General features: G+C 42.4%; 1 protein-coding gene across 2 annotated transcripts in view; it reads left to right on the top strand.

Annotated features, from left to right (window-relative positions):
• Positions 1-15,994, top strand: part of PRKAG2 (protein kinase, AMP-activated, gamma 2 non-catalytic subunit) — a 340,427-nt gene that overhangs the window by 246,594 nt on the left and 77,839 nt on the right. For both annotated transcript variants that reach the window (XM_011984322.1, XM_011984323.1), the window contains one exon: positions 6,518-6,552. In XM_011984322.1, coding sequence (XP_011839712.1) covers positions 6,518-6,552 — 35 coding nt within the window. The remainder of the gene's footprint in view (positions 1-6,517; positions 6,553-15,994) is intronic.

A 15,994-nucleotide genomic window follows, 5' to 3' on the forward strand; every position in this document is an offset into this window, starting at 1 on the left:
CGGCTCTCTGCAAGCTCCGCCTCCCAGGTTCACGCCATTCTCCTGCCTCAGCCTCCCGAGTAGCTGGGACTACAGGCGCCCGCCACCTCGCCCGGCTAATTTTTTGTATTCTTTTTAGTAGAGACGGGATTTCACCGTGTTAGCCGGGATGGTCTCAATCTCCTGACCTCGTGATCCGCCCGTCTCGGCCTCCCAAAGTGCTGGGATTACAGGCTTGAGCCATGGTTGAGATTTTCATTCCCTAAAGCCTGGTTTCTCATTCCAATTACAGCAAATGTCTTTTTGTTGCAGTTACTAGGGTTGCTTGTTAAATCGATGTCTCTTCCCTTTTACCGGCCCCTCCTAGCAATGTCTCCGCACTTTTCCCAGGTGCCCCCAGCCCTTCGTGCTGACCCTGCTGGTTCTCACACACCAGTTTTCCCAAAGCAGGGGGCATGAGGACCACGGTGGGATGCAAGATGCTTTCAGGCAGTATAAGGATGAATGTTTTCATAGCGATGTTTTTGTATATCATGGAAAAATATATCTAGAACCTCAAAACCTATGATTTCATGGAATTGTTGCCTAAGGGAAGACTTGGGGGTTTTTAAAAGTCAATTTAAATAACTGTGTAGGTTGTATGGGGATATGATAGAATGACAACTGCCCAAAGTTTGGGAGGCTTAGCTGATGAATCAAAAACCTCTGTCATTCTTCCTCAGCATGATCCACACCACCCACCCCTCCTCTCCGCCAAATGACGCTGGAAGCTACTCAGGTTACACACCAAAGGTACTTTTTTTGGACAGCCAAGTAATATCTGAAGTGTAACAGATTTATTGCAGCATTCCTCCTTTATTCTTACCTCACACAGGCCCATTCCATCTCTGTTCCCTGACATTCCCAATCTCTTTCGTATTTACTTTCTAATCCACAAAGTTGAAGCTGTTCTTATCTCTGCAGTACCTCTGACCTGCTGCCTTAATTTTTACATTCATTGTAAAGACGTCTTCAATATCCCCACTGACTCCAGGCTCTCCCGCAGCCAACCCTCTCTACTGTATGCAGATATTACGATTTTTTTATATTGCCAAAAACGATTTGAGAATATCTACATTCACTTCTTACATGCAATCCTATGAAATCCAATTCCATTCCTTTCACTCCCAGTGGTCTCCTCCAATCTTTCTTTCACTTCTCTACAAGAATGCTCTCTGCTCTCAGATACAGGCCATCGGCACATCCTCACCTTCAGGCTCTTCCTCTGCCACAGCCGCCACCCAAATGCCCACCTTTCCTTGCTCCCTTCAAAATCTGCCTCTGCACATTTCTATAGGAAGCCTTCCTCTCAAGATTTCCTCAGCATTGGTGCCCACTATGCAGTTGCTATAATTTTTTATTATTTATATTACTTTGTAATTTTTTACAGTGTGATATCTGCAGAAATCTGGTTTCCCCAGTTATAACTGTCACCTAATTAGAATATAATCTTCTGAGGGCAGAGCCTGTATCTCCTTGCATACCCAAATGTTACCTAGGATGTTTCTGGCTGCAAAGCAGCAGAGAACTCCAACTCAAACTGGCTTAAAGGATAAGGACATCTATTGCATCATCTATACAGGTACAGAAGCAGGCTAGACCCCAGGCAAGGTGAGACACAGCCCTGCTCAATGCTGTTACCTAGGACGCACATTTTTCTCTCTGTCTGCAATGGCTTCATCGGAAGACTGTTTCTCAATAGCAGTCGGGGCTGCATGCTTGCTTGTGGCAAGAACAGGGAATGGAGGGGGCTGTGCACACATGCATGTGGGACCTTGCTGTCTCCAACCCTGAGTCCTCCCTGGTAGCCCAGGGTAGCTCAAGAGAGCTTGTCACTATCATGAAAGCGTATATGCTGCAACAGCATTTGGGTTATTCTAGGAAGGAAGGTAGAGGAAGAGTAATGGATGCCAAGTAGGCAGCCATGAGTACCCACTCCAACTGGCTCCAGTGTGCACACATCAAATGGTAGATACCACTACTGAGGTTACACAAGCGAGCCGACAGCGGCAAGTATCCATCTATCCATGTGTAATATGACATAGGTAATCTGTGATATTACATATATGTGTAACATATAGTACATATTTTATATGTGTGAGCTGAGGAATAACTGAAATGATACATTTAGATAAGAATCAGAGTTATGTATAATACACTAAACACATAGCTAAAATTATACAGTATCGGGGAACTACAAAATAATTTAAGAGGCACTAGATGATGTGATTACTTATGCAGAAAAATCCTAAGAAATCTACAAAACAACCACTAGAACTTACAAGTGAATTTAGCAAGGTCACAGGATACAAGGTTAATGTATAAATCAACTGTATCTTTATATGCTAACAGCAAACAATTGGGAAATGAAATTTTATAAGCAATTTCATTTATGGGAGCATCAAAAAATAAATAGGAATAAATTTCACAAAAGATATCTAAGACCTCTATGGTGAAAACTACAAAAGATTGCTGAGAGAAATCAAAGGGCTAAACAAATGGAAAGATATTCCATGGTCATGGATTGGAACACTTAATACTGTTGTCATTTCTTGACAAATTGATCCGTAGATCAAATGCAGCCCCAGCCAAGATTTCAGTAGATTTTGTTTTAAATTCTGTAATATATATAGAAACATAAGGAACTTAACAGACTCACAGCCATTTCTTAAATGAAGAACAAAGTTGGAGAATGTCCACTACCTGATTTTAAGGCCTGTTATAGAGCTACAGTAATTAAAACAGTGTGGTCATGATGAAAGTATAGATATAAATCAATGAACAAAACAGAGAATCCAGAAATAGATCCCCACATATGGTCAATTGATTTTAAATAAAGGTACCAAGGGAATCCAATGAGGCAGTAAAATCTTTTCGACAAGCAATGTGGAACAATTGGATTTCAGTGTGGAAAATATGAACCTCAATCCTTGCCACATATCATAACTTAAAAATTAAATCAAAATGGATCCTAGGCCTAATATAAAAGGAAAATGTAAAACTTCTAGAAGGAAACATTTGAGACAATCCTCACAACCTTGAAAGGAGAGGAGGCGAAGATTTCTTAGATAGGACACAAAAAGCATGAGTCATAAAATGATAAATGGGATCTTTTCAAAATTAAAAACTTTTGCTCTTTGAAAGACATGATTAGGAATATGAAAAGGCAAGCCACAGAAGGGGAGAAAATATTCACTATTCACAGGACATGTATCTGACAAAGGACTTACATCCTAAATGCATTTTTTAAAACCCATTGTATTATCCAGTTGTGTAACAGATTACCACAAACTTACTGGCTGAAATAATGCATTGATTATCTCATAGTTTCTGTGGGTCAGAAGTTCAGGCACAGCTTAGTTGAGTCCTCCGCTTCAGGCTCTTTTGTGAAGCTTGCAATCAAGATGTTGGCCAGGACCAGGGTCTCATCTGAAGGCTCAGCTGGTGAAGGATCCATTTCCAAGCTCATGTAGTTAATGGCAGGGTTCAGTTCCTTGCAAGCTGTTGGACTGAGAGTCTTAGTTCATCGACATGGGCCTCTCCTGCATGGCAGCTTGCTTCACCAAAGCCAGCAAGAGAGTGATCTGCTAGAAAGACAAGCCACAGTCTTATGTATATAGACAGAAGCTTAATAATGGAAGTGGTGTCCCATCACCTGTGCTGAATTCTGTTGGCTAGAAGTAAGTCACTAGGTCCTGCTCACACTCAAGAAGAGGGATACACAAGTACATGAATACCAGGAGGTGGGGATCATTCATTGGGGGCCATCTCAGAGTCTGCTTGCCATATTCATACAACTCAATAAGAACAAAAGCTCTAATAAATACACAAAAGATGTGTACAGTCACTTCACAAAAGAAAACACATTAATTACCAATAAACACAAAAATATATCATTGTCCTCAAGGAAATATAAATTAAACCCATAGCAAGAAACCGATACACCCACTGGAATGAATAAAATGACAAAAAATGTTAAAAGACCATACCAAGCGTTGATGAGGACATGGAGCAACTGGAACTCTTGACCACTGTGGGCAGAAATGTAAAATGGTACAGCCAGTCTGCGAAAGGGGCGGTTTGTCATGTTAAACACACACCTACCAAATGACTCAGCCATTCTACTCCTTGGTATTTGCCCAAGAGAAATGAAGGCATGTTCCTACAAAGATTTGACCACAAATGATCATAGCTTTATTCCCAATGGTCAAAAAGTGAAACTATCCCACATGTCCATCAACAGGTGAATGAATAGACAAAATGGGGTCTATCCATAGAATGGGATGCTACTTAGCAATAGAAATGAACAAACTGCTGGTATACTGAGTGACATGAATCTCAAAATCATTATGCTAAGTGAAATAATCCCGGAACGAAAGCACATATACTGTATGATTCCATATACACAAAATTCTAGGAAATATTTATAGTGACATAGTGATAAAAAGTAGATCAGTGGTTGCCTGGAAGAAGGGATGAAGCACAAAGGAGCATAAGCAAACTTTTGGAGTGATAAAAAATTTTTTTTCTCTACATTTTATTTTTTAAATTTTCTCTTTAATATTTACTTTTTAAATTTTATTTTTCCATAAGTTATTGGGATACAGGTGGTATTTGGTTACATGAGTAAGTTCTTTAGTGGAGATTTGTGAGATCCTGGTGCATCCATCACCTGAGCAGTATACTCTGCACCATATTTGTAATCTTTTATCCGTCGCCCCTCTCCCACTCTTCCCTCCAAGTCTCCACAGTCTATTGTATCATTCTTATGCCTTTGTGTCTTCATAGCTTAGCTTCCCACATATCAGTGAGAACATACAATGTTTGGTTTTCCATTCTTGAGTTACTTCACTTAGAATAATAATCTCCAGTCTCATCCAGATCATTGCAAATGCTGTTAATTTATTGCTTTTTATGACTGAATAGTATTCCATCGTATACGTATACTGGTGATTTCATCCTAGCTCATCAAATTGTACACTTGGAATAGAAATCATTTATTATAGGTAAATTGCACCACAATAAAAAGGGACACTACAAGTCATTCTTTAAAGGATTTACATTATGAGGTATGAAGATCCTGCTTCTCCATTTCCTTGGCTCTGTGTCCACAGTTCACTCTAATCCACCATAAGTAGCTACGTAACACTGGATAGTAAATGAAGACCACAGAAGTCTCCAGAATGTAGAAGATGTGGTGGAGGCATTAGGGGGTCCCTTTAATTTCAGCTGGAATATTGTACTTCCTTTTGATCACGTTATGTAGAGCAGAACCAAAGTGGAAGTATTCTGTCTCAATCATGTTTGTAATTTTTCATCAATTTAGGAATAGAGCTTCCACCCAATATGGGATTTAAAGGGGCTGAAAAACAGTTAACAGTGATCTGTTCTGGAAAGGGTTAATGAATAATAGATCAGTTGCAGGGGAGGGAGCAGAGAATAGAGAGAGTGCCTTGTGACACTATATAATTCTGTGTGTTACATTCTAATATAGATACAACATATTTCAAAGTTTGTGACTTGGCTGTATTAAGAATTGAAAGGTTAGGTGAACTTGGTGAGCAATACTTATTTTTTTATTTGCGAAGTATTATAAGACAATACTAAGAGTTATCAACCTATAAGAGAATATAAGTATTCACCTCCCAACAAGTCATGTTAAACACAAAGCTAATAATAAAATATTTTGATTGGCAAAAAAAAAAATGGATGTATTTGCGAAAGGCAAGAGATGTATACACTTCAGACTGTAACTAATGAATTTGAAGGGTCGCAAGCCAATGATGCTGATTCTCCATGTTTGTCGAGCTCCTTCTTTATATCTTCTATGCCAGTTTCTAGGCATGCCAGGACATGTTCGTTCAACAGTTATTTTATTAACCAACCACCCTCGTTCCTGGCACATAGCCCATATTAAGTAAGTATTTGCTGAATGAATGACTGTCTTCAAAAGCTTACCATTGTCTCCTATTTTGGAAATTCGAAGATAATTTAACATAGAGAATCCAGACAAAGGACTTTTTAGGTTAATCAATTTTCTTCACCTTTTGTTTAATAACACTTCCTTTGAAACATGTTTCCAGCTGACTGGAGCTGTACAAAGTGGTTGCCACTCTCTCTGAAAAGATACTGTGGAATAAATTATCTTTAAAGAAAATCTTAAATAAATGTTAGGGAGGAACTAATTTTTATAGCATCTGAAACTGTTATTTAGAAAGATATCAAAATGAACAAAACCTTTGCTCCAAATATATTGATTAAAAACAATCAACAGAATTAATACACTTCTTTCTGGGGAGTGGGGTGGTCTCACTTTGTTGCCTAGGCCGGAGGGCAGTGGCATGATCACAGCTCACTGCAGCCTTGAACTCCTGGACTCAAGCAGTCCTCCCACCTCAACCTCCTATGTAGCTAGCTGGGACTACAGGCATGAGCCACTATGCCAGCTACATTTTGTTTTGTTTTGTTTTTTGTTTGTTTTTTTGAGATGGAGTCTCAGTCTGTTGCCCAGACTGGAGTTCAGTGGCGATCTCGGCTCACTGCAAGCTCCGTCTCCTGAGTTGACGCCATTCTCCTGCCTCAGCCTCCTGAGTAGCTGGGACTACAGGTGCCTGCCACCACATCTGGCTAATTGTGTGTGGGGTGTGTATTTTTAGTAGAGACGATGTTTCACCATGTTAGCCAGGATGGTCTCGATCTTCTGACCTCGTGATCCACCCGCCTTGGCCTCCTAAAGTGCTGGGATTACAGACGTGAGCCACTGCGCCCAAAGCCCCCCCGCTTTTTTTTTTTAAAGATGGGGCCTCCCTGTATTGCCCAGGCTGGTCTCAAACTCCTGGGCTCAAGTGATCCTCCCACCTCAACCTCCCAATGTGCTAGGATTACAGACATGAGCTACTGCATCTGGCCAAGAATTAATGCTTATAGTGTTGAATATATATTTGAGATTTTTTTCGAATTTCTACACTACTATTAAAAATCAATTGTCTTCCCTTAACAGAAACTAAAGTTGGCCAGGTGACGTCACTCATGCCTATAATCTCAGTGCTTTGGGAGCCTGAGGCAAGAGGATCGCTTGAGCCCTGGAGTTTGAGAGCAGCTTGGGCAACACTAGCCGGGTATAGTGGCATGTGCCTGCACTCCCAGTTACTTGGGAGGCTGAGATGGGAAAATCACTTGAGCCCAGGAGTTCAAGATTCCAGTGAGCTATGACTGCCCCACTGCACTCCAGCCTAGATGACAGAGCAAGACCCAGTCTCTTAAAAATGAAAGAAAGGGCCGGGTCTGGTGGCTCAGGCCTGTAATCCCAGCACTTTGGGAGGCTGAGGTGGGTGGATCACTTGAGGTCAACAGTTTGAGACCAGCCTGGCCAATGTGGTGAAACCTTGTTTCTACTAAAATACAAAAAATTAGCTGGGTGTGGTAGTGCGTGCCTGTAGTCCCAGCTACTTGGGAGGCTGAGGCAGGGGAATCGCTTGAATCAGGGAGGCGGAGATTACAGTGAGCCACGATCGCGCCACTGCACTCCAGCCTGACAACAGAGGGAGACTCCATCGAAAAGAAAAAAAAGAGAGAGAAAAGAAAGAAGGAAACAAGGAAATTGAAATTGTAGGGTGGTGGCAAGAGCTGGCAAATCTCTCAGCCAGTATCCATGCCAGGATCTCATAGTGCCAGCGAACTTTGGTCCTCAGATAGAATCTATTACAATAAAAACTGTCCTGCCATCATTTCTTAGCACAGTCACTTTTTTTCCTTCAAAATGTTAATTCCAACACTACACGGAAAGTGACTATAATGATTTCCAAACAGGAATGAGGTCCAAGGGAAGCATGAGTAAATTGAGTGAAATAACTTCTAAACCCATTTATGCTACTAAACTCAACTGTTTCCCTACCAAGTTTTAATGGATGTCTGAATGAACAATTCATTTCACTCAAATATTTTTTGAGTGCCTACTATGTGTCACACACAGGCAATACAAAGATGATGAGTCATTCTTTCCCTTCAGAGAGCAATGTGGGACTTAAGAGGAAACAGAAAAGTAAATCCCAAGCCAGTGTGTTAAGTGCCATATGGAAGCATGTGGGTTCAGAGAAGTAATTAACCAGGCAAGTTGTGAGAAAAGGTCGTGAATCAGGGAAGGAAGGAAGCGGAGGGAGGGAGGAAAAGAAGAGTGAAAGAAAAGAATCAGGAAAGGCGTTCAGGGAAAGATTGAGCTGAATCTTTAAAAATAGTAAGAGCTAGCCAAGGAATGGAGGAAGTAACAGGGGGAAGCCAGAATGCTCAGAAACCCTTACAGCAGTGAGTGTATGGTCTATTCCAGGATAATGCCTTAAGGTTCAGGTGTGGGGTACACAGAGGGACATGGCAAGAGAAGGTGAATAAATAATCAGGCCCTTCCCCCCAGCTCAGGAGTTTGCCAAGAAAATCCTAAAGATTGCTGAGAGCCGTTGAGTGGTTCTAAGTGAGAGAAAAATAAGTCTGTTTTGGTTTTGGTTTTTTTTGAGACAGAGTCTCACTCTGTCACCCAGGCAAGAGTGCAGTGGCATGATCTCAGTTTACTGCAACCTCCATCTCCCCAGGTTTGAACAATTCTTGTGTCTCAGCCTCCCGAGTAGCTGGAATTATAGGTGCATGCCCCACACCCGGCTAATTTTTTTTTTTTTTTTGGTAGAGACAGAGACGTGGTTTCACCATGTTGCCCAGGCTGGTCTTGAACTCCTGATCTCAGGTGATCCACCCGCCTTGGCCTCCCAAAGTGCTGGGATTATACGTGTGAGCCACCACGCCTGGCCAAGACTGCAGTTTTAAAAGGTCACTCTATCAGTCAGGGTTCTTCAGAGAGACAGAGCCAACAGGTGATAGATGATAGGTATGTAGGTAGCTAGATAGATAATAGATGATTGATTGATTGATTGATTGATTGATTGATAGGTGAGGGAGGATTTACTGGGGGAATTGCCTCATGCAGTTATGGAGGCTGCGAAGTCCCACGGGAGGCCATCTCCAAGCTGGAGTCCCTGGGATGCAGGTAATGGTAGCGTGGCTCAGTCCAAGTCTGAAAGCCTCAGAACCAGAGAAGCCAGTGGTGTAATTCTCAGTCCAAGGCCAAAGGCCTGAGAACCAGGAGGCTGCTGCTGTTAAGTCCCAGTGTCAAGACAGGAGAGCCTGGAGTTCTGATGCCCAAGAGCAGGAAGAGGAAAGTGTCCCAGCTCCAGGAGAAAGAGCAAGGAAATCCTCTGTCACCTTTATTGTTCTCTCTAGGCCCCCAGCTAATTAGATGGTGTCTGCCCATACTGGGGGCAGATCTTCCCCACTCAGTCCACTGACCCACATGCCAGTCTCTGGAAACTCCTGCACAGACACACCCAGAAATAATGCTTTACCGGTTATCTAGGGGTTCCTTAATCCAGTAAAGATGACTGGATTCAAAGTTAACTATCATAGGCACTCTGGCTACACAGAAGCAAATAGACTGGAAAGGGGGCAAGACTGGAGGAGCTAAAGCTGCCCCGCTGGCCAAGCCTGAGAAAATGGAAGCCTGAACCAGGGTAGGTGTAGTGGGGAGAGAGACAAGTGGATTGCCTTAAAAGAAACCAAGACGACAAGACGAGAGGACTGGGGCACAGTTTTAGATGAACTGCATCTGCGTTGGTGTAGAAAACTCCAATGGAGATGGAGCAGGAGGCAGTGTGGAGCTCAGGAGAGCGCTGGGCTGGGACTGAGACCTGGACGTGCCAGGCACAGTGGTGGGTTGGAGGTGCTTGGAGAATGCCCAGTGGGAATGGGAGCAGAGTGCACGTGTAGCTCCTGTCCAGCATCCAGGGGGTTTCACGTCCTTCTTTTCCCTTTGGAGGACGCCCTTGCAGAGCAGAGTGGAGCTCAAGGAAGACAGCAGGATGCACAGAAACTGAGAGTTTTGTATGCTAAATTATTCAGGAGCTCCTTACCCAATATTTGAGGCTGATTTATTTCTTGCAGGAGCTATTTAAGACTTCTTTTTAAGAGGCAGAGCAAACTCATATCCGACCTCTGTGCATAAAGGAGTGCTTTTTTGGCAGTCGTTTTATGATTAAGTTTTCAGGCTGAAGTTTTCCCTTCTGATAGTCATTCAAAATACAGTGTTTTGCTGCACCTGGGCACAATTATGTGAGACACACCTTAATAATTTAGATTTTTTTTTTCTTTTCTTTTCTTTTTCTTTTTTTTTTTTTTTTAAGACAGTGTCTCACTCTGTCACCAGGCTGGAGTGCAGTGGCGCGATCTCAGCTCACTGCAAGCTCTGCCTCCCGGGTTCAAGTGATTCTCCTGCCTCAGGCTCCTGAGTAGCTGGGACTACAGGGGCGTGCAACCACGCCCCGCTAATTTTTGTATTTTTAGCAGAGACAGGGTTTCACCATGTTAGCCAGGATGGTCTCAATCTCCTGACCTTGTGATCTGCCCACCTCAGCCTCCCAAAGTGCTGGGATTACACGCATGAGCCACCGTGCCCGGCCAATAATTTAGCATTTTTTACCAACCAAGAAGTCACACTTGTGGTGGCTCCGTGTTTCTCAGACATTCTCTCAATAAAGTCCAACTTGGGTCCCTCTGTTCCCTCCCACCACACTAAAGTCCAGTAACCTCAGACTGGCTGATGTTATACAAATAGAAATGTTCCCTGTGGTGGAACTGCGCCAGGCTGTTAGCAGAACCCAGTGCCTCCCTGCCATGGTAGGCCCATTTTGTTCTCCCTGGAGAGATCGGTCTGGATTATCAGGAGGGTTTGGGTGGTGGATTTGGTCTGTTTTTGCTACATCAAACATCCCTGATGCTGATGGCTCGAGACATGAGTTGGTGTCACAAGTGCAAGCCCCTTCTCTTTGCTTGCATGACATTGCCCACGCCCTTCCCCTCCCTTCGCCTCTTCTCCTGGCTTTCCCTGCCTGCCTGAAATAGCTAAAATTAAGTCTGGCATAAGTCTGTTAAGACTTTAAGAAAACATTGCCATAAAAGGGCAACTGACGACCACCAGCTTCACGTTCTGTGTGCTGACAAATCCATCTGTCTTTTGACTCTGCACGTTAATGTACATACCTAAAAAGTAAAAGCCCTCAAATTCCTGAAATTGACTTAGTGTGTTATAAAAAAAAAAACTCATTACTTTTTCTGTTCTTCTATGACTAGCCTGCTTTCTAAGGAAGAAAACATGAGGTGTCTTACTAAGTGAAAAACCTGTGGAAATAAATTCAATCCCACTAGCACATTATATATAAACGTTTTTATTGTAGGCTACTCCTGTACACCCATTATCAAGTGGAATTGCATAAAACATTAATTGTTTCAATTTCTACTCTCTAGCAACCTCGTAGTGATGGTTTATAGGTCTTTTCAGTCTGTGAACCACTTTTGCAGTCCTCCTGACATACTGCCACTTGCTGCCCATTTCTGCCTCCCAAAAAACAACCCATCACGATTACAGGTGAAATTGATGGTGCTTATCATAAACACCGATAAGAATTTTTTTAAATTATACTAAAATTATTGCAAGAAACAAAAGCATAGACTTAAAAATAGAACAAGAGATACTTCCTGTGTGCCACCAAACTTTTTAAAAATTAAACTTTTTATTCTAAGATAACTGTATATTCACATATAGTTGTAAGAAATAATGCAGAGAGGTCCTGTGTACCCTTTACCTAGTTCCCTGCAGTGGTAACATCTTGCAGAACTAAACAGTACAGGAGAAACTGGAACCCTCATACATTACTGGTAAAAATGTAAAATGGTGCAGCCACCTTGGAAAACAGTTCAGCAGGTCCTCAAAATATTAAACGTAGAGAGGCTGGGTGTGGTGGCTCACGCCTGTAATCCCAGCACTTTAGGAGGCTGAGGCGGGTGGATTACTCAAGGTCATGAGTTTGAGACCAGCCTGGCCAACATAGTGAAACCCCATATCTACTAAAAATACGAAAATTAGCTAAGCATGGTTGTGCGCACCTGTAGTTCCACCTACTCAGGAGGCTGAGTCAGGAGAATCACTTGAACCCAGGAGACAGAGGTTGCAGTGAGCTGAGATCGCGCCACTGCACTCCAGTCTGGGTGACAGAATGAGACTCCGTTTCAAAAATAAATTTAAAAATATATATATGTTAAACATAGGGTTACCCTGTGGCCCAGCAATTCCACTCCTGTGTATGTGAAATGAAACACGTGTCCACACAAACACTTGCACAGGAATGTCCATAGGAGCATTTTCACCATAGCCAAAAAGTGGAAACCACCTGAGTGCCCATCAGCTGACAAAAGGATAAACAACGTGTGTGTCCACACAACAGAGTATCTTTCAGCAGTAAACAGAAATGAAGTGCTGATCCATGTTACAATGTGAACGGGCCCTGACATTAAGCAGAAGCTGGTCACAAAAGACCACCTATTGTATGATCCCATTGATGAGAAATGCCCAGCATTGGCAAATCCATAGAGACAGGAAATGGTTGCCTAGGGATGGGTGTCGGGGTTGAGCAGATAATGGGAAGTGACTGCTAATGGGTACAAGCTGTCTCTTTGGGATGATGAAAATGTAAACTTAGATAGTTGCACAATTCTGAATATTCTGAAAATCATTGGACTGTACACTTTAAATGGTGAGTTATTTTATGGTATATGAATTGTATTTCAATAAAGACTTTTTGGCCAGGAACGGTGGCTCATGCCTGTAATCCCAGCACTTTGGGAGGCTGAGGCGGGTGGATCACCTGAGGTCAGGAGATCAAGACTACCCTGGCTAACACAGTGAAACCCCATCTCTACTGAAAAAAAAAATACAAAAAATCAGCCGGGCGTGGTGGTGGGCACCTGTAGTCCCAGCTACTCAGGAGGCTGAGACAGGAGAATGGTGTGAACCCGGGAGGCAGAGCTGGCAGTGAGCCAACATTGCACCACTGCACAAAGATCTCTTACATTATCCTCTTACAGCCATAGGCACCTCTGGCCCCCTACCCCAGCCCCTGATCCGCGGCATCCACTAATCTGTTCTCCATTTCGACCATTTTATTTCAAGACTATAATATAAATGGAATCATACAGTATGTGACCTTTTAGGATTGGCTTTTTCCCCTCAGCATAATTCCCTGGAGATCTATCCAAGTTGTTGTATGTGTCAATAGTTGCTTCCTTTTTCTTGCTGAGTAGTATTTTATGGTACAGATGGACCTACCACAGCCTGCTTCACCATTCATCCATTGAACGACATCTGTTATTTCCAGTTCGCACTGTTGCAAATAAAGCTGCTATGAACATTCATGTACAAGTTTTTGTGTAAATGTAAATTTTCATTTCCCTGGGATAAATGCCCAAGAGTACAACTGATGTGTTATATGGTAGTTGCATGGTTAGTTTTATAAAAAACTGCCAAATTGTTTTTAAGAGTGGTGGTTTTCGACTGGTCACAGTGGCTCATGCCTGTAATCGTAGCACTTTGGGAGGCCAAGGCAGGCAGATCACCTGAGGTCAGGAGTTCGAGACCAGCCTGACCAATATGGTGAAACCTCATCTCTACTAAAAATACAAAAATTAGCTGACCTGTGCTGAGGCAGGAAAATTGCTTGAACCTGGGAGGCGGAGGTTGCAGTGAGCTGAGATCATTCCACTGTGCTCCAGCCTGGGCCACAGAGGTAGACCCTGTCTCAAAAAAAAAAAAAAGCAATGGTTCCATTTTGCATTCCCACCAGCAGTGTAGAAGTGATCCCATCTCTCCACATCCTCACCAGCATTTGGTGGTGTTACTGTTAAGATTTTAGCCATTTTAACAGTTGTGTAGTGGTATCTCATTGTGGTTTTAATTTACATTTACATAATGATCAATGACTTTGAACATCTTTTCATACACTAATTTGCCATCTGTGTATCTTTTTTGGTGAAATAGCTCTGTATCATTTGCCTATGTTCTAATTTGATTATTTTCTCCTTTTTCTGTTAAATATTGATAGTATTTATGTATTCCAGACATTTTAATTTTATTTTTGCTATTTATTGGAGAGCAGGGCTAACCCATAGGCAGTGTGCTAGTAATTTATTGGCTATGTGGATTGCAAGTATTTTCTCCTACTGTGTAGCTTTTCTTTTCATCCTCTTAACAGGGTCTTTCACAGAGCAAAAAGTCTTAATTTTAATGAGGTCCATTTATCAGTTTTTCCTTTTATGGACTGTGTTTTTGGTGTTAAGTCTAACTTTTGCCTAGCCCCAGTTCCCAAAGATTTTCTCCAAAAAGTTTCATAGTTTTAAGTTCACAATCTAATGTGAACTCATTTTTGTGTAAAACGCAAGGCTTAGGTTGAGGTTTGTTTTTGTCTTTTTACCTTTTGATATCCAATTACTCCAGTTCTATTGCTTTTACACCTCCATCAAAAATTGGTTTGCCATGTTTGCATGGGTCTATTTCTGGGTTTTCTATTTATTTCTATTGATTATTAAATCTATTCTTCTGCCAATACCATTGTCTTGATTACTGTATCTATATAATTTGCTTTAATATTGAGCTATTTCAAGATTAAAGCATTCTACTGTAGTCCCAGCTATTCAGGAGGCTGAGGCCGGAGAATAGCATGAACCCAGGAGGCAGAGCTTGCAGTGAGCTGAGGTCGCACCACTGCACTCCAGCCTGGGTGACAGAGCGAGACTCCGTCTCAAAAAAATAATAAACAAATAAATAAAGAATTCTAGAGCTTGCGCCTTTCCATATATATTTTAGAATAAGCTTATTTATGTTAAAAGAAAAAAAAAACGAATTTGGTAGCAATTGCATTAAACCAAAAGATTAATCTGGGGGAGAACTGTCATTTTTACTATGTTAGGGCTTCCAACTCAGGAATGTCTCTCCATTTATTAGCTCTTCTCTCATTACATTTTGTGATTTTCAGCATACAGCTACTATACATGGTTTCTTGAGTTTATGCCTAAGTATTAATTTTCTTTGAAGTGATTGTATTAATAAGTGATATTGTTTTAAATATTTTTCCATGTGTTCATTGTTGGTTTGTAGAAATGTGATTGATTTTTCTGTGTTGATCCTGTATGCTATGATCTTACCAAACTCACTAGTTCCAGGAGAGTTTTTTCTCTTTTTCTTTTGTAGATTCTTTGGGATTTTGTATGTAGATAACTTATGTTATCTGCATAGGTGTTTTCTTTCCTTTTCTTGCCTTATTGCAGGGCCTAGTACTTCTAGAACCATGTTGAATAGGATTAGTGAGAGCAGACACCTTGGCCTGGTTTCTGAACCTCGTAGGGAAAGCAGTCTTTCACTATGAAGTATGATGTCTGCTGTAGCTTTTTACCATGAAACATCTTAGCTTTGTTTTCTTTTTCTCTCCCCACCCCTTTTCTTATTTAAAGGGGTTTAAGATTTAGGGACTGGCGCAAGTAAGATGACAAAGCAAAACGAGAGGCATTTTCAGGACTTCCTCTTTCAGGCCCGGCTTGCAAGGGCGCTAGGGCCAAGCTCCGTTCAGCCCTAATCGGTGCTGTAGCTAATCGCATTCGCGGCTGCAGTGCACTCTGCAGGGATGGGCCGTGGGGCCAGGGACCTCGGTCCCCTCTGGGCCTGTCCTGCCCTTCCAGGCAGCTAGTGGCTGCTGGCCGCGCCGCCTGCCAACCTCAGTTGGCCATAGTAGAGACTCAGATACCCAGCTCCTGAGCGGCCAGGGCCAGATTCAGGGTGTGTACGCTTTTGGCAGCGGTTCCCCAACCGAGAAGACACTCGGCTCGAAGAGAGGACGCGAATTAAGAGTTCCATGTTGGGGGAAAAAAAAAATGGATAGCGACAAAGTGCATCTACAATACGTGCAGCCAACGGAACGATTTTTGTTAAGGGGGCCAGGGATGGGCAGTTATATCTAAAATTTGGAAAGGGAAGAGGAAAGCGAGAAAGGCTTCCCTAGCTGGCGCCCCGGAGCGTTCTGCAGCCTCCAGCCCCTCTCCCCGCCCCCGCGCCGCA

Source organism: Mandrillus leucophaeus, unplaced genomic scaffold (assembly GCF_000951045.1).
Source record: "Mandrillus leucophaeus isolate KB7577 unplaced genomic scaffold, Mleu.le_1.0 Scaffold266, whole genome shotgun sequence".
NCBI classification, from domain to species: Eukaryota; Metazoa; Chordata; class Mammalia; order Primates; family Cercopithecidae; genus Mandrillus; species Mandrillus leucophaeus.